At 36.4% G+C, this 25,100-nt stretch overlaps 1 protein-coding gene across 1 annotated transcript in view; it reads left to right on the forward strand.

Moving 5' to 3' along the window:
* Window positions 1–25,100, forward strand: part of col25a1 (collagen type XXV alpha 1 chain) — a 175,094-nt gene that overhangs the window by 73,512 nt on the left and 76,482 nt on the right. The window contains exons 3-4 of the mRNA XM_066720245.1: window positions 11,265–11,309; window positions 20,268–20,275. Of these exons, the coding sequence (XP_066576342.1) occupies window positions 11,265–11,309; window positions 20,268–20,275 (53 nt within the window). The remainder of the gene's footprint in view (window positions 1–11,264; window positions 11,310–20,267; window positions 20,276–25,100) is intronic.

Raw genomic sequence — 25,100 nt, forward strand, 5'->3', positions numbered from 1 at the left:
CTCAGCTCATTACCTGTATAAAAGACACCTGGGAGCCAGAAATCTTGCTGATTGATAGGGGGTCAAATACTTATTTCCCTCATTAACATGCAAATCAATTTATAACTTTTTTGAAATGCGTTTTTCTGGATTTTTTTTGTTGTTATTCTGTCTCTCACTGTTAAAATACACCTACCATTAAAATTATAGACTGATCATTTCTTTGTCAGTGGGCAAACGTACAAAATCAGCAGGGGATCAAATACTTTTTTCCTTCACTGTACAACACAACTAAGAACTCCTTTTATCATGAGCTTTAGCTTAAAAACTTTAAAGGAAGGTGAATTTCAGTTTAATTTTCCTCATTCAGCAGTGGTTTCAGTGGTGTGGAAAAAGCTTTCTGGGATTGATTAAATCTTCACACTAGATTTCGTTTGGAACAATCCAAGACAGACAAGAAACTGTGATTCATAGCAATTCATATACGGCCCAGCTACAGCAAAGCAGTTAAGGTAGGATCACCAAGGCAAGAGAGGCAGGTGGGTGTGATGACATCATCTGCCAATGGAGTCATAAAAATGGCTGGGGAATAAATCTCTTTGTTATGCTATCCTGTATCTTAGAGCAGGAAATAAAGCAAAGCTTGACATGCTTTATTTTACCTGAATATTCCATAAATCCATAAAAAGAAGAGGCCAAATAGTTGTACTGTGGTGAAATGAAAATAATACTAGAACTTGAGAAAGTGAGAAGTGAGTTGCACGTAAATGTCAAAAGAAAAAGAAGAAGCAAAGAAAGGGAACAGAACATGCAGTACTGTTGTATAGACGGCTGCAGGAGTGTTTTGGTTCAACTTAATAAAAATCCTCATTCTCCTTTGTTGTATCTACTGCCTGGCAGTGTGCACAGCTTACAAACAAACAATGTTAACACAGTTTAGGGAAATTGAGATTGATTCTATTTTATGGCATTGACAACAGCAAGTAAACCTATTGTTTGTTGTACTGTGTTTATGGTTTCATTGCATTTCATTGGGATGTTTTGATAGATACATTGATCTTTATGTAAAGTCTAAAGGTTAATAGTAGGCCTATATGACTTTAAAATACATTATCTCAAGTTCAGCAACAGAGGTCGCTCTGGGTTTATTGGCTGGCAGTGGCACTAAGTAAGGTCATGTGAAATCCACATAGGATTTCGACGACACCGCAGGAGATTAGCAATGACTACACCATGACTGTCCTAGCCAAATATTTTCCTTATATCAAAAGTGCACTAGATAACTCAATTTATTAATGTCAGTTTCTGATATAGTGCCAATGACAGGGATTGCCAATAAAATATAACATTTGTGGAAGCCAGACTCTGTACTGGTTTGTCTGTATGGGTTTACATTACATTCCATGGCTGACTGAAGGAACAATTTTCTATTACCAAAAAGAGAAAAAACAAAACAAAACAAAAAACTATGCTTTATTTAGTACTACTCTGGAAAGTGCAACAGCATCACTAAACAGCAAGAAAAGCCACATTTTTTGAAACCAAATCAGACATTTATTTGGATTGACTGGTTGGAGGTGGGGGGATTGGGAGTATGTATCTGTTGTCAGAAGTGCAGTCTCCACAAACATTACGCATCATATAACATAAAAATGCGAACATTGCTGGAAGTGTAGCTTCTATATGCAAATTGTGTTTGTCCAGCCTTTCCACAGCTTAGATATACTGCTGTGTAAAGTTCATGGTAGATTGAAAGCTCGAAACTCTCTGGTTCGAATGATAAGAAACAGAACTCAAATAAATAGCAACTGCTGAATTGATTGCCCATTTCGATATCTAAAAGGAGCACCTTTCACTTATTGCCATTTTCCTCACACACTGACATTGTTTCTGACTACTTTTTCTATTTCGATTTAAAAATTTATGAGGGCTGCACTATACATCTGACATGATACAACAACCCCATCCAAATAATTTTACACCTATACAGACCAAATATGATCTCTATAATGCAGTTATTGTTGGCAGAATACTGATTTTCAGTTGAAAGTGTGGAGAAACTTAATATAATTTAGAATTACTACAAGGCCTGTAAAGACACCCTAAATAGAAATGTAATTTATTATTATTATTATTATTATTATTATTATTATTATTAGTAGTAGTAGTAGTAGTAGTAGTAGTAGTAGTAGTAGTAGTAGTATTCTGTCTCACTCTATTAACGTTTTATTATTGGAGTCCCTTTCTTTAAATAATATAAAATATTATAATATCCACCACTTATTCTGGCAGGTTTGGTAGAACTTAATGACATTGTATGAAGAAGTTAAAATGTAAGAATGGAATACATGAAAACTACCCACAATGCACAGCTTCTGATTTCATATACATACAGCTCTGGAAAAAAATAAGAGACCACTGCAGTTTTTTCTTAAATCAGCATCTCTACATGTATGGAAGCCATTCCATTCTATTCATATTTTTATTTGGAATTTGGGAGAAATGTTGTCAGTAGTTCATTTTCATTGTTCATTTTACCCAAACACATAGCTATAAATAGTAAAACCAGAGAAACGGATCATTTTGCAGTGGTCTCTTTTTTCCAGAGCTGTTTATAGTTCCAGATAGATATTTGCTGATTTAAAATTTCTAATACAATGCTGACTGATGTGATCAGATCTGTCGGGCCAGCTTTTCCATCTGATCATCCTAATTGACAGTTCATACATTATGTAACTTTAACATGGCCCCTAACAATAAGCTTGAATATCTGAGCTGTTTTCCTTCTGGCAAATTGATCAACAGTCCATGGCTTTCAATTTCAGCTATTTCTAGTAGACATTATAATCTACAGAATAGAATGTATATACATTATATATAAACTTTAACTAGGTCACTGCTATATGTCCCAGTAAGTGGGAGTCTGGACCCAGGCCCTCAGGACTTCAGCACACACACTACCACGACAGCACAAGAGCTGGACTATTTGGCAGGGCTGTAGGTGCCTTAAGCTGAATTAATTTTATAGCATAGATACAGTACTATATATGGTATTTAATAGGTATTGCACATTGTGACTCAGACTGTATAATATGTAATGTTTTTATGTGATTACTCTACACATGCAGCACGGCAGTCAGTTTGTATATAATGAACGGTATTATTTTCCTTGACTCCTCTATTGATGTCAAAATGCTTTTCAATAAAGGTTTAGCTGGACCGCAGGATAATGAATACCACATTGTTTGTGAAACATTTAATTTCTTTGGTCCCATTAAAGATATCATAATAAAAAGTAAACACTGATGTGAAAAACGGTCCTTGGCTTTCCTTTGAATCTGTCTGATACAGTTGAATCAGTCTCTGTCTTATAATACATTTGTCAGGCATGAAACAGAAGAATATATTAGACTAGAGCATTTAATGCACTTTCCTGTGATACCTTACCATGGCTCATAAACTTCCAATAGACATCATCGTTTTCTCTAAAAGAGGGTAGGAGAAATTCCACAAAGTTACAAATAATCTCCGGCCTGCATTGTACCTGTATTGTGCATTGTGTAGTTATCTACAAGAAACTAGAGAGATCATAAGAATACTCTTGTAAATGATTTACAAGTGAATTCTGGATAATTTCAAATTTACATTAACAGAAACAGACTTTGAAAGGTAGATGCATGTAGATGAATAATGCTTGATATCTATATGGTTAATTTCCCCTTGTGTTGGTCTTATTTATTAATATTATGTTTTATTTACTCCAGCAACCATAAATATACTGCTGAAAGATACCCTGAGTTACTCAGAATATTCTGCTTTTTGTACACGGTAGCGAGCAGCTGTTCAGGCCGGAAGGAACATAATATGAATTCATATGCCGAGTTGATGCTAATTTTGGGTAGCTGCAGCAGGGCTGTGCCATGAACCTGGCACATTTTCTCATACCTAACATGCGTACTCTAGGAAACAAGTATCCGAAGCCAGCAGGCTATGGCTCAAACCACACATATTTGAATGCATCAATGGCATTTAGGAAGTAGGTCTTGACAAGGGTAGTTTGATTTGATAAAGTGGGCCTGATGCCAGGCTTTACATATTTCAGCCATTTAGGGGGTCAAATGTTCTTGCTTCTTCTCAGCTCTGACAGCGACTTCGATATCAGAAGCTTATGTGACCTAAAGATGTAGGGAAATCGCTCCTCTTGAAACATGGTGTCGCTGGTGCCTGAGGCGCTTCAGGGACACTGAGGCAGAAACAGACATAACATCAGAGAAGGTTTTATTTCTACACCTTCGGATGCATTTCATTTTATGTATATAAATATACCCAGAGGTAACATCATATGGCCTAATTATATGTAAGCATCCCTGAGGGTGATGACAAAGAAGATGGTCTCATATACGGCCTATAGGAGTGTTGTGTTATTTCTCTTGTAACTCGCTCCTCCCTAAGCTACATACCTTCACACAGCTCGGCATGAATTGCATCTTCTGCTTTCATAAAACTGCAGGGGAGCTGCATCCAGCAATTCACTATTAGCAAACCCTAAGGAGACAAAGCGAAATTACTAGATTCAAGCTTCTCTTTAAGTTTCTACTGCAGAACAAGTTTGTAAGCGAAATTGAAAACATATGCAATACAATGTTGATTTCTAAGATAAGATTTTAGATCAAATATCCCAAGTAGTGGCACTTACAAAACCAAAACCCCACACCACAGTAAGTGCTTCATAAAACAAAACAAGCCCTAAGCTGTGCTTAAAAACAACTGAACATTTAGAAGCCCTTGCAGCCTTCAGCAAGATATTCCATAATGGTGCTTTATATTTCAAAGATCTGCTTCCAGTAAGTTACTTTTACAAGTGTCAAAAAGCCTGTATGAGCTGAAGAATGGATTTTTTCAGGGGTCTGTATGTGTGAACCTCATTAGGCACCTGCTATATATTATAGAATTGTGAAGTGAAAGCTTCAAAATGTTGACAAGATTTGTTCCAATAGAGTAATGATATATACACCTGTTCAATTTCTCATTAATGCAATTATCTAACCAACCAATCACATGGCAGTTGCTTCAATGCATTTAGGGGTGTGGTCCTGGTCAAGACAATCTCCTGAACTCCAAACTGAATGTCTGAATGGGAAAGAAAGGTGATTTAAGCAATTTTGAGCGTGGCATGGTTGTTGGTGCCAGACGGGCCGGTCTGAGTATTTCACAATCTGCTCAGTTACTGGGATTTTCACGCACAACCATTTCTAGGGTTTACAAAGAATGGTGTGAAAAGGGAAAAACATCCAGTATGCGGCAGTCCTGTGGGTGAAAATGCCTTGTTGATGCTAGAGGTCAGAGGAGAATGGGCCGACTGATTCAAGCTGATAGAAGAGCAACTTTGACTGAAATAACCACTCGTTACAACCGAGGTATGCAGCAAAGCATTTGTGAAGCCACAACACGTACAACCTTGAGGCGGATGGGCTACAACAGCAGAAGACCCCACCGGGTACCACTCATCTCCACTACAAATAGGAAAAAGAGGCTACAATTTGCACAAGCTCACCAAAATTGGACAGTTGAAGACTGGAAAAATGTTGCCTGGTCTGATGAGTCAGAATTTGGCGTAAACAGAATGAGAACATGGATCCATCATGCCTTGTTACCACTGTGCAGGCTGGTGGTGGTGGTGTAATGGTGTGGGGGATGTTTTCTTGGCACACTTTAGGCCCCTTAGTGCCAATTGGGCATCGTTTAAATGCCACAGCCTACCTGAGCATTGTTTCTGACCATGTCCATCCCTTTATGACCACCATGTACCCATCCTCTGATGGCTACTTCCAGCAGGATAATGCACCATGTCACAAAGGTCGAATCATTTCAAATTGGTTTCTTGAACATGACAATGAGTTCACTGTACTAAACTGGCCCCCACAGTCACCAGATCTCAACCCAATAGAGCATCTTTGGGATGTGGTGGAACGGGAGCTTCGTGCCCTGGATGTGCATCCCACAAATCTCCATCAACTGCAAGATGCTATCCTATCAATATGGGCCAACATTTCTAAAGAATGCTTTCAGCACCTTGTTGAATCAATGCCACGTAGAATTAAGGCAGTTCTGAAGGCGAAAGGGGGTCAAACACAGTATTAGTATGGTGTTCCTAATAATCCTTTAGGTGAGTGTATATTTCCTGATAGAAAGCATTTGACCTTGAAAAGAATTTCTTCTTCACAATTGTAGATAAACATCACAAACAGTATTCATCATTTCCCTTTATATGAAAACCAAATTGTTCTTCATGCCACAACAGTTGGCTGACTAGATTTGAAGCCATTAATGTTAGTTAACCTATTTTCAATTATTGTAAAGGTTGAAACAAATGTATGTCTGATCCAGACCAAGTGGACCTAGTGACATGAATGACTTTAGCCCGAAGACTTTTCCCTTTTAATTGAATTGCATTACAGATTGAAAGTAGTTTGTTTTTTGCTATGCCCTTAGTGTTTGTATTAATTAGTATGTCTGTACATGAAATTAGAAGAACACTTTGCCCATCACGGAAAATGTGTCTGCAACTGTCTTGAGATTTGAATTTATTTGAGTGTATGTTAACATTACTAGTAAACATATAATTTTCCATGTTTGTATCTGCATAATTATATCCATTCCCTTATATATTCTCCCCATAATTCAGGCTTTCCTGAAAATCTCACCTAAAGATACTATTAATTAATTTGTATTTAGTTTATTTAGCACTCTCAAAATGTCAGTGTGGGCTTTGGAAGTGGTTCATCATTTAGTTTTTATCTCTTTAAGGGTATTTGTCACTGGTGACAGATACTGTGCTGTGTTAATTGTCTGATTAATGCTTCTGAATACTCTTGGGGCTGCATGAAGACAATCTGTCACTGGCAAATTTTAACAGATCCAATTAGATATTTTCTTTTGCAATGAAAATCAAATTTCCTGAATTAGTTTTATTGTATTATATTTTTGTATGTACTTTTAATGTGTTTTATCATATCACATGCTTGAACGAAAATTAAATAAATGCCCCACCTTTTCAATAGAAAAAAAAAATGGCCAGTTTAATTTTAATTATTATGTATTAATTCTGTAATATTAAATCACTGTTTCAAATTAATGTTTGCATAAACAAGCTTACTATGTTTTAAGAAAGCAATCAATACATACTGGAAACATTACTGCATGAACACAGTCTGGAAGATAGCTAGTAAGGCATTTTTCTAATAGAAATGTAGGCCTTGTTTACATGCTGGTTGTCATGATTTATTGACAAGCATGTAATGGTATGAAATGAAAATCCTTAGATATTTAATTTGTTTTTTTAATTGTACATCATCAGCCAAAATAATAATTTTGGCATCACTCTGCATTACAAACATGGATCAATTACCTTATGAATCTGCAGTTGTCATTTGCTAAACTAGAGTTACAGAGTTATTCGTAGGGATTACACAATGACAATCTGCTAAAGTGGTCATCAAAACCAGACAATTAGCAGATGAGGGGAAATGGCATGGACGGTACTGAAATACAGTACATAACACAGCTAAGATTGTGTGAAAAAATCCATAATTGCTTACTGAGTGCTTACACACTTACAGTTGTACAATCCTAACAAGTTACAGAGCTGTTAAACCTCAAAACATATTTGATAGCAGCTTCAGAGAATCCAGTTAATTAGACGAGTCTTGAGTCCCAGAAATCACATGTTCATGTAGTACCATTTGGTTGGGCTTGTTCCTCTGAATATATCACAGCAAGGTAGTAATTAATTTAGCTTCTGCAATCCTGTCAATGTGAGGTGTGGCTGTCCTATTATTGGCACCTTAGATTTGTTCCATTTTCTCAGTGCTGAAAGAGTCGACCGGCCAAATAACAACCATATGTCTTGATTCACTGTGGCCACTGTGGGATTTGAATGGTGTTATAGGATAGATATTAAATTCAGTTTTGCTTGGGAGCAGCCTGTTGGATCAAATTAAAACAAATACTGGTGAAATTCAATTCCTGCTGGTGACTGCTATTACTGCTTGATTATTATTTTAGTCTGCCTGTTGTGTTAAGCTCCTTGCATGAGTATAAATAGTGTGGTGCATTGTACATTTTGCAAGATTAGTGTATGATAATAACTCAGTATGTGTTTGGTTAACAAAATAGATTTAAATATAATACCTCAAACTAATTAAGTGCTGGTAATGTAATAAAGATATTAACTGAAGCTTTGAAATGTGTTAATATGTGGCAATTCAGCATAAACTTGCCCAGTTCTTGAACATGTCCCAAAGTGAGGTATAAACCTCCCAACACATGCAGGTTGAATCTAAGATGTTAAGATACATTCAGCATACACGTAATTAAACACATTGAATCATCACTGCTTGCTTGGCCAGACAAATATCAAGAGCATTTATTGACCAGCAGGATCTCCACAGCTGAGCCTTATCTTGCATGTAAGATGTTACAAATGGTGATTGCAGACCATTCAGAGCTACTCAGGAAGCTACAATGTCCTGCAAGACCCCAATGTCTTTACCCAACCCCCAGTCCACCACCCTTGTCTGAACCCCATTCTCTTTTTAAACCAGAAATGTAAGAGGAATAGGGACAACTCTGAGAGCAGAAGAAGTAACATAGAAAATTAGTACAAACCACAGAACAGTCAGTCGGTTATTGGTGTGTTTACCTCCTATATAACTGTGACTCATTGGATTAATGGTCCTGGATGGAAACAGACAGATTTAGGTGTAAAAATTAAAAGCCCTCAGCATATTGTATATTGAACAAATCAGCAAACCTTGTTGAATCACTCTTTTCAACAAGCAGCTTGATAAAATCTTTGTAACAATAACATATTAACAAGATCAACATAGTGGCCCAAATGGTTTCCTTATGGCTGTAATTATTCTTTGTGTTTTCAGCAATCAGAATGGCTTTACCACAGCTCTGTTCATCTGGTTTTATTGTGTGCTGGAACAGAAGTGCAAATTAATTTTGTTGATGTACTTGTGGGGACGAGAAGAGGTTAATACAGACCATCTCCAACTTGGTATTAGGGGCAAGGGTGATACAAAGCTTAAATGTTTTTATATATCTTATCATCTTATCTTATGTTATCATTGTTTTTGTTAAATTTCCCTTCACAATCCTTTCCTTTCACAAGTTGAGAACCTCTTTTTGAATATAGAATTGCATTTTGCATAAACTTCTGAACAATGCATTTATCTTAATACAGCATAGGATTTTAATATTTTACTTTGAAATTCCTTCTAACTTTCACAGACCTGATGTCACAGAATAACAGAATATCTCCCAGCAATCTCTTATCTCTCCGAGCTTATTAAATGGTGTCATGAAGACCTTGGTAAACTGAGAAGGGTAGTCTTCCACCTGTGGCAAGGCAAATACAGACAGCATTAGGAACTGCAATCCCCTCACTAGGTCAGCTTGGCTGTGAATATTATTGAGCTGGCCGTCTCCCAAGTGAGTGGAGACTGAAGTTGGTTACACTCCAAATGGAGATAGCAGGGGGAAAGAATGATATACAATACAGTAAGGGTCAAGTTTTATGCATTTTATTTTACACAAAACCATTTTATATCTAGATTGCTATAAATCTTCTGCTAATGAACTAAACTGTAAATGACAGAGCCTGTCAGTACTTCTTAGGTTGTTGGAAGTTCAAAGAATTAGATGAAATCTACAAATATGTTAAGCTGATTAGACAAAGCAGCTGACATTCACACAAACAAAGGGTTAGTGGTTTTGGATTAAAAATTACCATAGTAATGCTGCATGTTTAGCCCGCTGAATGCTCAAATTGTTTTTACAGCTGCTGAAATTACTCCAGGCATTGCAGAGAGATATAGAGTCCTCTCATTAACGTAGAAGTGATTTGCTAAAGCAATAATTTAGAGCTTGACACCTTGGCAAATTAAAGACCATGAACAAAGCATTAAATACTCATTGAAAAATACATTGTGGTGATTCACATATTGTTTTAGTGTTTGGTAACTGTTAATTAATATTTATTTATTTGTGTTTGTTTTGTTTATTTATTCCATTAATTCCTCAATTCACATGTGTATGTGTGTATTTACACCATATATATATACACACAGCAACACTTGTATATATACTCACACTGCAACACTTATAGAGATAAATAATTTGTATAAATTTTGCTAAAGGTAACAATAAATGTATGTTCAATGCAAATAAACTTAATTAAATCATATTCAAATGACCAAATTGTTACGCAATAGGCAAATAGGAAGTATTTCAAACTTTTTCTTCAAAACTATTTGAAAGTGTACTAGATGAAATTCAATGATCTTGTTAGTAACGCTTGTGGAAATAATGTTCAGTTATATCAGTATCTGTGCTGGGCCATTATATGTGTTTAAGGATCTCAGAGTCTTCTTTTTTTCTTTCACAAATGAATTGTATTATTCCAGATAATGTTTTGGGTCATAATCTTGCAAAATGGAGGTTGGACCAATACGTGCAGTTGTTCATAATCTCTCATCCTGTTTTTGATTAAATTCAAATAAAAGAAACTTCGACTTATTTGATTTGTCCAAAGCACCTTTAGCAATTGTTACATAAAGCAATGTATGTGTTTTTGTGCATATTTTAGCCTTTAAATCATGTTCCCATTCTTGTCTTGTACTGTTGATGGATATTAAAATAATAAAATAAAAAACATTCTAAAAAGTTAACTTTCAATTGGGTTAACAGGGAAAAGAGAATTAATAACAACGCCGCCCACAAAATATCAAAATTAATGAGCTAATGAAGACAAAAGACAAATTAAATTAAGACTTGGACTGTGAAATAGTATTTTGTGGAGGCTTGTACTGTGATATTGTTAAGATTAACTTTGGATAAATAGATTTAACTACGATGAAAAAGGAAGGATCATACTGGTTCAATACCCACACTTGATCAAGACGTATCGAACATTCTTTAACCGATAACGCAGGGAGCTACACCGTCTTCCTAACTCCAGAGGTTTTTAAGTGTTAATCTTAAGTGTACATTGTATTATTAAAATAACTCAGTACTGTGGAATTCTATATATTTTAGGTTACGCAAAGTCAAATGTATAATGTTAACCATTGTGCTGATAGCGTAGGCTTGATTTGTTTAAGGTCTTACATTGAATGTTGCTTATTGTAGCAATTCAATATAATGTAATACTATAAGAAATAACTACACAATATACATGTGGATGTGAGCAACATTTAGTTTTCTTTCTTTAATTCTAGGCCCTCCTGGAAAGCGAGGAAGGAGAGGCAGGAATGGAGACCCTGGTAAGTTCATATTGTTAATAAATTATCATTATAAATGTCATTCTAAACAGGTAGGCTGCATCGAAACATTATAAAATGTATATAGTCATGCTTAAATAAAGACTGATCTCTTTTTTTATATAAAAGAAAGAAATCACTCATTGTTTTTCGAAATTTCAAATCTCCAAGTGTTAATATACTAGGCTTTCGGCTCATGGGAGATTAGAATATTACATTCATTGTAATGTCAGGATGTCTGCCAGGGGCGTTTCTAGACTTCAAGTTTTAGAGGGGCTTCGAAACTGTGTACAGGTTTGGGGGTGGGTGGTGCTGGCGGTGTGTGTTTCTGGTGAAAGGGGGGTTTGGGGGGGTTATGGGGGGGATGGTGCTGACTGTGTTTTTTCCGGTGTCGGAGCAGTGGGGGGTTGCTGACAGTGTTTTGTGGAGTTACTTCTTCATTCTTGGATTCTTTTGTGGTATTATTTTTAGGGGGGCTGAGAGAAAATACAGGATACAAGGGGCGGCTGACAGTGTTTGACCGCACCATTACTTCATAATCGTATTATTTTTAGGGGGGCTGAGAGAAAATACAAGTACACAGCCAACCACTGGGGGAGAACAAAGGTGACCTTGGCCAACATTAAAATCACCTAATTTTGATGTTAATTGGCCATTTGAGAGCCAACCCTTGAGAGCTTTCAGCATAGCCCAGATACACACTTACAATATTTGGACAAGAGACTCCCAGCTGTGCTCTGAGGAAGCCTTTACTAATTTAAGCCACTTAGGATCAAGGCCCATTCGACTTTGCTGCAGGTATTAATTAATAATGCAAACCAAATGGTTAAATCTGATTGCTTGGTTGTTACACTGAAGGATTTATGAGTCAGGATCTCAGACATGAATGTCTCTCCTGGGAATTCATGTTTATGACTTTTATTAAATTATTCTATAATATGAAATGCACTCCAGGTGGGGCAGTCATTAACAACATTACTGCATAAGAATGCTAATGATTTTCAAATTGTTTCCCAATTTATTCTCTATAATGACCAGTTTCTAAGATATTATCTTTCAAAAACATTTCAACATCTGTTTTTTCATACTTAGAAAATAAGCTTATAGTCATTTTAAAGGATGATCCATCCCTTTAGGCAGTGTTAATATTAGTTTTCTCTTTTTCAACATTAGCAGATTGTTTTTTCTTTTCTACAGGTGTGACTAATTTACGGATGTGAACAAAACTTTAAGTGTGCGAGCAATTAATGAAATGCTTGTCTATCAACTATGTACATTCACATTTGTTTTCTGTTTTGAGATAAAGAATCACACTAGCTTGATAGTAGCCATAGTGCTTTCCATGTAATGTTTCCATACTCAACATACTCAAAAAACAGGCAATCCAGTTTTGTGATGTGGTGTTTGGTCTGTGGCATGACTACTCTTACTCTCATCAGATAAAGTGTAGTCAAGAAGCATAGCAAGCATTTTCAGAGACAAGTATATAATCTCCATCAGGAAACCATTGTTGAGTCCAAAAACCTTCAGCTGACAGTGACCCTATATGTAAGAATAGTAGTTAACAGTAGAATTGTCAGAATGTCTCTGTGGTCTTAATCCTGGAGATATTAGACTGTTAAAAGAATACTGAAGCTAATTAATGGTCTAATGGCCGTTGGAGCCTCAGATACTGTATGTGAAACATCAGTTCTGCAGAAGTGCCAACCCCTTAGACCAAAGGTATTCCTGTAATAAAAACAAATTGGAATGAATTAAAAATATTATTCCTGTTTCCAGTAAGATAGCTCCATAAGGTAATAGTTATGTTGTAGCAACGGAAATTAGGTGGTTAGTGATATAAAAAACAGATTTCTGACTCTGGTATTAATGTTAATTCCAATGACAGGTTTAATGTTAGACAAATGAAAAAGAATGAAGAAGGAATCTGAGATTTATTTTTTAAAGTCTCGTTCTTTTATGTTAAGATTCTTTCCCAGAAATAGCCACTGCAACTGTTCTGTATGGCATGGACTTAATTTTCTTTTAAGAAACCTATGAGGATAGTAAGGCTTTGAGTTTGTCCTCTTCTGAAACTTTAATTTGCTGAAACTGAAAAATTCATGTTCAGACCAAGCAACCGAGCACTGCTTCATCAAAAGAAGATGCTTGTGTAGTCATGGATTAACATCTGCTAGACCGCTTTCTTAATTGTGCTCCATCTGAGAATATTCTCTACTTGTCCAGATTGAAAGAACCAACTTCTGTAGTAAAAGTTTATCACCATTGTTCAAATGAGAGTGATATGTGTAACATTATGGGGAGCATTCATGTTGTGAATTCATATTGTGTCCCTGGTTGATGGAAATCTGCATGTGTACATGTTTTTGATCAGCTGAGTGTCACCCATTGACAAAAGCTTGATACCATGATCATATCTTGTTTTTTTCAAGATCATTTGTTTTTCATTATTGGCATTAAATCTCTATCTATCTATCTATCTATCTATCTATCTATCTATCTGTCTATCTATCTATCTATCTATCTATGTACTTATTTATAATAACATGTCCATTGCCGCTATCCCCTATAGATCTAAATATTGTAATACATTAAAATATTTATCTTAACACTGACATGTCAATTTACTTGGGAATAATTATTGGGACAACAAATGTATTGACAATTTGCAAGTGGCTGAATGACACACAAATCCAAACACACAAATAATGTGCATATTTTTCTTCCTGTTAGAATTGCATTTTAGGTTACGCAGCATCCAAATAATTAAATCACTCCCAAAACAAGGGAACCACAATACTCTTGATTGGCAATCTAACTGTTTATAATGAGGGTTTATGGTAAAAATAAAAATAAATGAAAATAATGCTCCTTTTGCTTTTGGATAATAACATTATCCAGCATGCACAGGCTGAATGTTAAATGGGCTGCTGAAGGTGGCCAAATTTGCAGCACATGTGAACAAGTGCTGCCAGCCGCCAAGCAGTAAGCCAGAGACAAAGTAGCCTTCTGAAGCTCTAAATCTCAAACCGACAACAAAGCCCACACCTGGGCTGCCTGCCACCCCACCGCCTTGCCCTTCACGCTGCTCATGAATCGCCACCAATGGATCACAGGCTCTGAAAGCACCAGATGCTGTTTTGCACATGTTGGCCTCCTGTCCCAACGTTGATTTCTAATGTATTGCTGCATGTTCGATTTTTGACACACTTCTTGTTTGATTTATAAAGATACTGCACACATTTTGGGGGCGTTTGATAACCTGAGGAGAGATGGGCGAGCCTTAAAATCATTCCATCTTTCCAATACTAAAAGTCCAAAAGAAAAAACAATATACTGGTGACCCATATAATTTGTTGCAGGCTTGGACGGTGGGGAGGAGTTCCTTAAGAAGGGGGATTTTCTGAACATGTGTGTGTGGTTTGGGATTATCAACCTCATAGTCAAAACAAGAAAAAGACGGTGACGTCAGGAATACAGATTATCTTGTTTATGGCCCATTGCAGTCACTGGAACTTGCCCCCTTCGATTGTAGTGTTTCTGCTCTTTAAGAAATCCCAGCGCCAGTGAGGGCTATTAACTGTTAGAACAAGCTGGACTTGCTTTCATCTCCTCACACCAGACCCAGAGAAACCAGCAAGTTTGAAGTAGAAAATCTCCCTCTGGGGAATGAAAAGTGGCCACAGGGGAAACATTGCTGTCAATGAACTATCTGTCTGGAAAAGTAACATTTTCTGAGAACTAGAAAAAAACTAAATAGTTTCCCCGTAACTGGCAACCATGCAGCAGTGTGTGTGCAGTCTGCCACTGTGTTTCCAGTCACGTGTAACCCTGTGGGTGGTCAATGCTCCCTTAGTCAGGACGCCTCTTTTTCACTGCCTGCAGAGTCTCCTTAAGTAATATTATGTTTTGATTTTAATAAAATGTTTTTCCACACCTATTTGTGTAATTTAAAGCCGTAACATTATTTTCTCATATAAATAGCACTTTTTTTTGAGAGGATTTTAGGTGTCCTTGCATTTCTCAAATGTCAACAGCATTTTGTGAAATAGTATTTTAATGTACAAAAAAGTTTTGAGATTTTGGAGCTTTTTGCATTACGTTTGTTCACTTAAATCAGGAAACACTCAGTTTGATTTACTTGATCACAGGAAAGCTGACGGCCTAAACCACAGCATCCTGAGTCATAATGAATGAAGGTGAAAGAAATTAAACCGATAAGATTTATAGAATATGTCAACTTCATAACATATTTATCAGTTTTATATTCAATACTTGGTTGCAAATCCTGGAACCCATAGACATCACCAGATGCTGGGTTTCTTCCCTGGTGATGCTCTGCCAGGCCTGTACTGCAGCTGTCTTTAGTTCCTGCTTGTTCTTGGGGAGTTTTGCCTTCAGTTTTGCCTTCAGCAAGTGAAATGCTGCTCAGTTGGATTCAGGTCAGGTGATTGACTTGGCCATTGCAGCATATTTACACTTCTTCACCTTAAAAAAGTCTTGGGTTGCTTTCGCAGTATGCTTTGGGTCATTGTACATGTGCACTGTGAAGCGCTGTCCAATGAGTTTAGAAGCATTTGGTTGAATCTGAGCAGATAATAAAGCCCTAAACACTTCAGAATTCATCCTGCTGCTTTTGTCAGCAGTCACATCATCAATAAATACAAGGGAATCAGTTCCCTTGGCAGCCATACATGCGCATGCCATAACACGCTTCACAGATGAGGTAGTATGTTTCGGATCATGAGCAGTTCCTTCCCTTCTCCATACTCTTCTCTTCCCATTCTGGTACAAGTTGATCTTTGTCTCATCTGTCCATAGGATGTTGTTCCAGAACTGTACAGGGTTCTTTAGATGTTTTTTGTCAATCTCTAATCTGGTCTTCCTGTTTCCTGTATACATCTTGTGGTAAACTCTCTGTATTTACTCTGGTGAAGTCTTCTCTTGATTGTTGACTTTGACACAGATATGCCTACCTCCTGGAGGGTGTTCTTGATCCGGTCAACTTTTGTGAAGGGGTTTTTCTTCACCAGGGAAAGAATTCTTCTGTCATTCACCACAGTTGTTTTCCATGGTCTTCCAGGCCTCTTGGTGTTCCTGAGCTCACCAATGCAATCTTTCTTTTTAAGAATGTACCTAATAGTTGATTTGGCCACACCTAATGTTTTTGCTATATTTCTGATTGGTTTGTTTTGATTTCTAAGGCAAAACTGAAGGCAAAACGCCCCAAGAACAAGCACTTATAAAAATGGGTGTAATTCCTACACCGTTCACCCAGTTTGGAAGTAACTGCCCTAAAATTAAAGATGAATGTCTACACATAAAGCACATCTTGATTCTTTCCTTTCAAATCCATTGTGGTTGCGTACAGAGCCAAAATGATGACAATTGTGTTACTGTGTTACTGTTTTATTTATGGACCGAATTGTATCTGTATCTTTATGTGTATATGTATATGTATGTATATCTGTGTGTGTGTGTTCTTGTGTTTAATGCAGAAACCTAATTCATATAATTAAATAAATGGGGGAAATACACTCACCTAAAGGATTATTAGGAACACCATACTAATACTGTGTTTGACCCCCTTTTGCCTTCAGAACTGCCTTAATTCTACGTGGCATTGATTCAACAAGGTGCTGAAAGCATTCTTTAGAAATGTTGGCCCATATTGATAGGATAGCATCTTGCAGTTGATGGAGATTTGTGGGATGCACATCCAGGGCACGAAGCTCCCGTTCCACCACATCCCAAAGATGCTCTATTGGGTTGATATCTGGTGACTGTGGGGGCCAGTTTAGTACAGTGAACTCATTGTCATGTTCAAGAAACCAATTTGAAATGATTCAACCTTTGTGACATGGTGCATTATCCTGCTGGAAGTAGCCATCAGAGGATGGGTACATGGTGGGTCATAAAGGGATGGACATGGTCAGAAACAATGCTCAGGTAGGCCGTGGCATTTAAACGATGCCCAATTGGCACTAAGGGGCCTAAAGTGTGCCAAGAAAACATCCCCCACACCATTACACCACCACCACCAGCCTGCACAGTGGTAACAAGGCATGATGGATCCATGTTCTCATTCTGTTTACGCCAAATTCTGACTCTACCATCTGAATGTCTCAACAGAAATCGAGACTCATCAGACCAGGCAACATTTTTCCAGTCTTCAACTGTCCAATTTTGGTGAGCTTGTGCAAATTGTAGCCTCTTTTTCCTATTTGTAGTGGAGATGAGTGGTACCCAGTGGGGTCTTCTGCTGTTGTAGCCCATCCGCCTCAAGGTTGTACGTGTTGTGGCTTCACAAATGCTTTGCTGCATACCTCGGTTTTAACGAGTGGTTATTTCAGTCAAAGTTGCTCTTCTATCAGCTTGAATCAGTCGGCCCATTCTCCTCTGACCTCTAGCATCAACAAGGCATTTTCGCCCACAGGACTGCCGCATACTGGATGTTTTTCCCTTTTCACACCATTCTTTGTAAACCCTAGAAATGGTTGTGCGTGAAAATCCCAGTAACTGAGCAGATTGTGAAATACTCAGAGCGGCCCGTCTGGCACCAACAACCATGCCACGCTCAAAATTGCTTAAATCACCTTTCTTTCCCATTCAGACATTCAGTTTGGAGTTCAGTAGATTGTCTTGACCAGGACCACACCCCTAAATGCATTGAAGCAACTGCCATGTGATAGGTTGGTTAGATAATTGCATTAATGGGAAATTGAACAGGTGTTCCTAATAATCCTTTAGGTGAGTGTATATATACACATATATATTTGCACGTTTTAAGTGGATATGCTTAAGGACAAGTAAATATAGGGTTATGTTACAATACAAAATCACTATGGTGCTGATCTTGAAGTAGGTGGTTTACTAGGTAACATGTTTCTTTTGCTGAAGGAATCCTCAAAACTGAAGCGCAGCGCTGTCTTGTATACATTTTCATACACAATATTTGATTGTGTATAGGTAGACATAGCTAAGAAAATAATACATACACACATACATAAATACATAAATATATGTCTTCGATATATATATATATATATATATATATATATATATATATATATATATATATATATATATATATAGAGAGAGAGAGAGAGAGAGAAAGAGAGAGATAGTAATACATTGAATGTTCAACTATTTTAGTCCCTTAATGATTTTTTAAAGCATAAGATGACTTACTTAAAGCTAGTGCAGCACAGCTGGATAAGGGCATATGCTAATAAATAAATAATATTGTAGCCAGACTTCTATAATGCTGTGCTATACACTATAATTGTGTTCATTATGCTCTGGAGAGGATAATGATTTTCCTGCAAGTGTTATACTATGCTTATGCAAAAGTTTTAGGGATTATTTTCCCTCAGTTTTTTAGATTGTAGGTAAAATTAGTAATCCATTAACACTTGGGTTATGGGTGAGCAATGTAATGGATCTTGTTTCCCTGGACGAGCCTTTTGCAGCTGTTAGAAATGTCATTCCATTCCATTGTTGTCATTTCAGCAGCTAATATTGGAATATAATGCGGCATGAGTGCATACAGGAAACCTGTGACTGGCTATGGTGGCCACACATTTGTTCTGATGATACCTTAATGTTTATAACAGGATGCAGAACCTAAAACAGCAATTCATAAACACATACAAGTGCCATTTCAGTGATGTACTGTTTATCTTGGTCATTTTATTTGGACTGGCAACTCTATTGGATATTGAATCATCTTGATCTAAAGGTGATAATTAGGTTTAACAAAGGACTATGACAAGTGGTTCCTTACAGTGTTATAAAGAACCTGAGTGCTGGATTACTGTACTTTGCATGAAATGGTGTCAAGGGACAAACAGCATTCATAACAGATAAGGTAGCTTGGGCATGACCATTACAGCTACATACATATATATATAAAGACTATTTCATTTTCAATCAATCCAAGAAATCAGAATTCAAATTTGATTTAATCCTTCATTCATTTTAAATAGTATTATTCTCATTATGCTGCCGTGGTAGTAGTACGGTAGTGACAGTAATAGTAGTAGTAGAACTAGTATAGGTTATATTGTTTTCCACTTCAAAATTCTCTACTAATTTTACTTTGTTTAGCCTTCCCCTTGTACATTCAATAAACCTGTATACCAAAGGTGAACTAGATTTTAACAACATGGAGAAAAAAAATCCAGTATTATAAAATAAGTAGCCTTACCCAATGAACCATAAAATAATGCCATTAAAGTGAAATCTTGAAAGCATCAAAAGCAAGTCTGCAAAGTGCAGCTGCTGGACCCATTTGCACTTTACCTTACTCGGAAGGCAGGAGAAACCAAAAGGGCTCATAAAAAAGCCATTGGTTTTCACTGTAGCAGCTGCTCTCCCTAATAAGAGCCAAATATCAGAACTGATCTGAAAACTCTTTGATAGGACCCTGAAGCAAAACTGCACAAATCCCTTTGAATTCAAGTAATTGCAAAAATGTGCAAGTATCACCTCACAAAAATAGGTGACATTTTTAACAAGCAAAGGGTATGTACCAAGGAAAGGATGGATGTTTCCGGTAAGTCAGGTGCCCTCTAGGCCCTTTCATTATTGGCAAACAGAGGGGTAAGAAGATACGGAGATGAGCATTTTGTCATTTTGCCAAGGTTAAATGCCAAGGGTATAAATAAAACTGTAATTTTGCAGGCCAGCTGAAATGTAATGCCAGGTTGCGGAGGAAATTGAAACCTGGTGTTCCGGAAGCTAAAGAATGTTCTTTCTATGGAGTTTCTATCTTTTCATAAAACTGTATATATTTTTAAAAGTTTGAGGATTAGAGTACATGGAGAAAACAGAAGCTGTTGGTCAACATGCCAATCAGTGGCTGAATGATGGGTTTGTTTAATGTAATTGACTTTTAATTTGCTGTTATTTTTCAAAAATATTTCATTTTTGTTCTTTCTTGTCTCTTTTCTCTTCCAGGACCTCCTGTAAGTACCTACATTTCAGAGAATCAACCAACTAGCCTAGCTTGAAAGTGAAAGTTTTTTCCTGTGTGCATGATACCCTTCTGAAGAGGTAACAAACGACCTTCTCAAACAGCTACCAGCTATTACAGTACACCATACTTTTTTGGAAGTGTATTTATTGTTTGATCGTTTGATTATTTGTTGCTTCGTGAGAGAGAGTTTTAAAGTGGGGAGGGGGGACAAAACTTTACACATTTTAGAAAGAAAATAAGGGAACAAAGACAGTAATTTAAATTAAATTGAATGTATAAATATATAGTGATCATATTTTTATGTCAAACACATTTTGATGCTAAACCAAACACTTTTTATGCATATATTTAATTTCTTATTCATTTGCCAGACTCACTAATCCAAGGAGACTTATTATGTTTACAAGAACACAATATGTACACATATGAACTATTTAGTACTGAAGATGTGCTGTACAAACAGATAAATGAGTTCAGGGTAAATAAGGAAAATGTTTCCCACCATACACAGAAATAACATGATCTTACTGGCTTTACAGAAGCTTGGAGACTATCATATTGTTCCTATGGTAGTTTCATGTTTTAGGATAAATGGTCAAGGAAGCCTATTCTGAAAAGGCCTCAATTTCTTCATGTGCAGTATATGAAGCATCAATTGTTTCACTCATGTATATGAAGTAATAGCAGTGTGTAATGTAAGAGGATACCTACCTTAATTGTAATTAACTGTTTTTAAGTATTAGGAAACCCTTCTTTTTTTGCTTTGTTTTCTTCTTAGGTTAATTTTAAAGAAAATACTTTTTTTTCTTCTCATTCTCTAAAATAAAAAAATTGACCATTCATTATGATAATGAAAAGATTGATTGATATTCATTAAATATCTATAAAGCCTGTCTAACTAAACTGCAACTTAATTTTGTTTTCACAAATATTTGCACACTATCCAAAGTAAGCCTGGCTGCCAAATGAAAGAGCATTTTTGTCCCTACAGACCCAACATTTTATAAACACTGATTCTATGTTAACAGTTGCTCTGCTCTCAGGTAGTCTGACTGTATGATTACATTCATATTTTCATCCTTACTTTCCGTAAAATAAGGACCATTTCCTTTCATCAAAAGAAGTGTGGTTTTCAATAACCTCATTACCAAGATAGATTTGTTGCCAACTCTCCTACCAAAACGTGTCTCACTTCATTAAACGTGGGGAGATCACAGATCCCGAAGCCATTCAGAATGCATATGGAAAACTTCTAGTTCCTTCTCCAAACCGAAAGGCCCCATATATTACTATTAGCACTTGACAGTGCAGTTGCGGCTGTGGTAACCGGGTCAAACAGGCCTTCTGTGCTCTGTTAAAATAATTTATGGAGTTTTAGAGGAGTGTGATTAAATAGGTATAATGGCATGTGCCTTTATAGCTGTAAAAGTAGTAAGTTAATCCATTCGGCCTCTTCTGGTTTCCAACACCCAGCTCCCTGGGTCAGTCCCTAAGTGAATGCAGGTGGTAGGTACTCTCCGTTTCTCCAGCAGGTCGTTGTCAGATGTCTATCACACACGCTGTAATCACACCTCTCTGAGCAAGGCCAACATCAGAGGAGGTTTTCCAACTGAGAGAAAATTAGTCTATAAAGAATGAGCAAATTTTGAAAAATAATTAATTTAACTTTCAAACTCCTTCAAGATGTACTGATAGGAAGAACATTCTAAAAAGAAATATACCCCATGGTGACTGTATTTGCTTATTTGCAGTTAAGAGAGAGGCTGTTTAACAGTCATCTTTGCTTGAATGTTCAGGCATAATTAATGTAGGTGTTCTTAACTTTTTTTTTAGCATTTGCTTACTAATGTGTTGGTGGTTAGCTTGCTGCTTTACTTTTCAAATTCATAAACTGGTCACGCTTCGATGACTTTTACACTTAATGAATATTTTAACTGATATAAATACATAATTGAAGACAAACAAAAGCCTGAGGTTTGATCAACTCAGTCACTAATTATAATTTGTCTTTGTGATATGATTACATTGCAGCATAGTACATGCAGTTCTGGAAAGAAAGTGGTTTTGAATCAGAAGTATTTTAAATTCAGCAAACAAACAACCAAAAACTGTTCTGTGGTTGGGCGTTGTGAAATCAACATAAAATGTATCTTACATACAGTGCATGTGGAGATTTTAAGGGATCAGTTTTCAGAAATATACTGTGTCTGTGTTCTGTCAACTGAGCTCAATGTCCTGGTATTGAAGAAATTGAAGATTTCTTCACACTTAACAAGCAATGACTTCAATGTTACATGTTGTGTAATGCCTGGCTTCTGCATATGTTATAATTGGCCATGTTCTTGTAACATGAACATGCAAAGAAAAAATAAAAATCCCTTAAGCAGATGCACATACTCCGTACTTGCAGAATGGGTAGGATCATGTCAATGAACAATGTAGTAAGTGTTTTTCTGCTTCAATTATCATTGTACATGTTTTCCACATCTTGCAAAATAATCTTCTGATATCTCTATTCAAAGTTTATTGCCACTAACTGGTAAGAATGTAACATCGTACCATTTCTTGGATCATTCTGGTAAAACACAATAGATTTTATCCAGTCCAAAAAAAGAAAAAAAAGAAAACAACAACAGAGAAGAAAAAGCAGCATGTGCAGGTAAATTCTCATAAATGTGAAAATTGCCTTTTGAACGTAATTTCTCTTTGAACGGTTTTATCGCTCAAGATTTGAATAAGTGCCTTATTTTGGCATCAGACTACATTGCTCCCCTGTCCACCATATTATACAGTAATACAACTACTACAACTTTTTTGTTTTTATTTTTATGTAGGCCTAGTTTGCTTCCACGTTGCACAGTATTTGCAGTGCCCATGCACCAAACAGAACCAAGCATTCTGGGATTGTGGAGGACACACACCAAGACTAGATAGTTATTCCAATTAACCGCACTACCTGATACAATTTGAGTTAGAACCAGACTATAAACTACATGTTATTAAATTCTCTGTAGTGTAGATGCACAGTATTTAGCACTTCGAGGTTGGTTAAAAGCCAAGTAATACTGTTTAAATGCATAGTGTGGACAGAACAATGGCAATTGATATGGATACTCAATTAAAGTCTCCTACAGATGTATGTTGAGTTTATAATCTCCCCCCTGCAGCAGGCTTTACGGTTTTCAGTTGCTGTAAATTATGATTAGCTGTCAAGTTAACAGATCGCAGTCTTACAGATAGCTACAGTCTCAAGAGGAATAAGGAATAGTATGGTATTTACAGATAGGTATAATTTGATTAGCATGCTATTTTTTTTTTTGTTCTTTCATCTCACAAGGTTATTGAAGAACTTGAGGAAAACAAAAACATGTCCATGGATTAGCTCATTGTACTGGGATATATGCTTATTGTATTTGTACTAATTGTATTACTTGACTTTTGTAATGCTTTTAAATGTTTATTGTAAACTGTAAGTCACCCTGGATAAAGGTGTCTGCTAAGAAATGAATTAATGAATGAACAAATTATTATTATTAATAATAATCTTGCAACCACCATATATTGGTTCAGAGAAAGACAGAACACAACCAAACTCACATTATAAAAAACAAAAGCACTGTGGCAGTATGACTTAATAATGCTATCTGAAAACAAAAAATGAAAAATAAACCTTATTATTATTATTATTATTTTTATTTCTTGGCAGACGCCCTTATCCAGGACAACTTACAAGATTTTGCACAGTAATTCTTAACTGGGAACAAAAGGAGTAGAGACTCCATACACATTAGTTTCGAGTAACTGTCAATGCATTATTTTTACTGTGAATATTAGCAACTACCCCTTTTTATTGTATTTAATTAAGGTCTATGACATTTCGCAGACACATCTCATGCTTCTGTGTAGGAATTTTAAATAAGGTCTGAGAAACATGATCACCCAAGTTGCTGTAGGTCTCAGTGCGTGATAACTTGCTCAGGGCAAGCATAGTTCTCTGCACACCAGCTGGCACAGGCAATGCATACAAAAAATGCAGAAAAGACATTTTCCCAAATCCATTGCTATGCTCTTCAGATACTATACCTTTTGGACACATTTTGTATTAATTGAATGTTTTAAACATTTAACATAATTTTAATGTATGTTTCTTGTTCTTTTGACTAAGGGCTCCTCACACTAGCTATTAAGGTCATAAGGGCAGAGCTTTTCATCAGTCTTTCATTTTTTTAAGACAACTGAACGGAATGTAGGTTAGCTGTGGATTTGGAAATTGTGGGGAATATTATCAGTCAAGATATATGATTCATGAAATTTTCCTGAAGGGATTTTAGACACACTGGTGTCAGTTTGGAAGCTGTCTTCAGCCTTATCAATAATGTATTACACCCTTTAATAAAACATAATGCTGCTGGGACTTTGATCAATTTCCATATACTGTATCCCTTTGAGGAAAAAGTAAATAGATTTCAGGTGTTTTGATTTACTCTTCCTTTTGTCATAACTCATACATTTATTTCCATGCTATTGACTCTAATTATGCCTGAGGATTGTTTGTTAAAAAGGTATATGTTTTCATCCTGGTTGTATGACTTTTTGTTTTCAATAATAATAATAATAAAAACACAAAGCCATGCAATCTCCATAGTCAAGCACTGGCAGTAGAATGGGGTGTACTGAAGTCATATTATGCCACCTTTCCAACAAGTGCTGTTATTGTGAAGCCTTCCCAAAAGAGTGGAGGCTGTTATAGCAGCAAAGGGGGAACCAACTCCATATTAATGCCCATGATTTTGGAATGAGATGTTGGATGAACA

This window comes from Amia ocellicauda, chromosome 13, assembly GCF_036373705.1.
Source record: "Amia ocellicauda isolate fAmiCal2 chromosome 13, fAmiCal2.hap1, whole genome shotgun sequence".
Taxonomy (NCBI): Eukaryota; Metazoa; Chordata; class Actinopteri; order Amiiformes; family Amiidae; genus Amia; species Amia ocellicauda.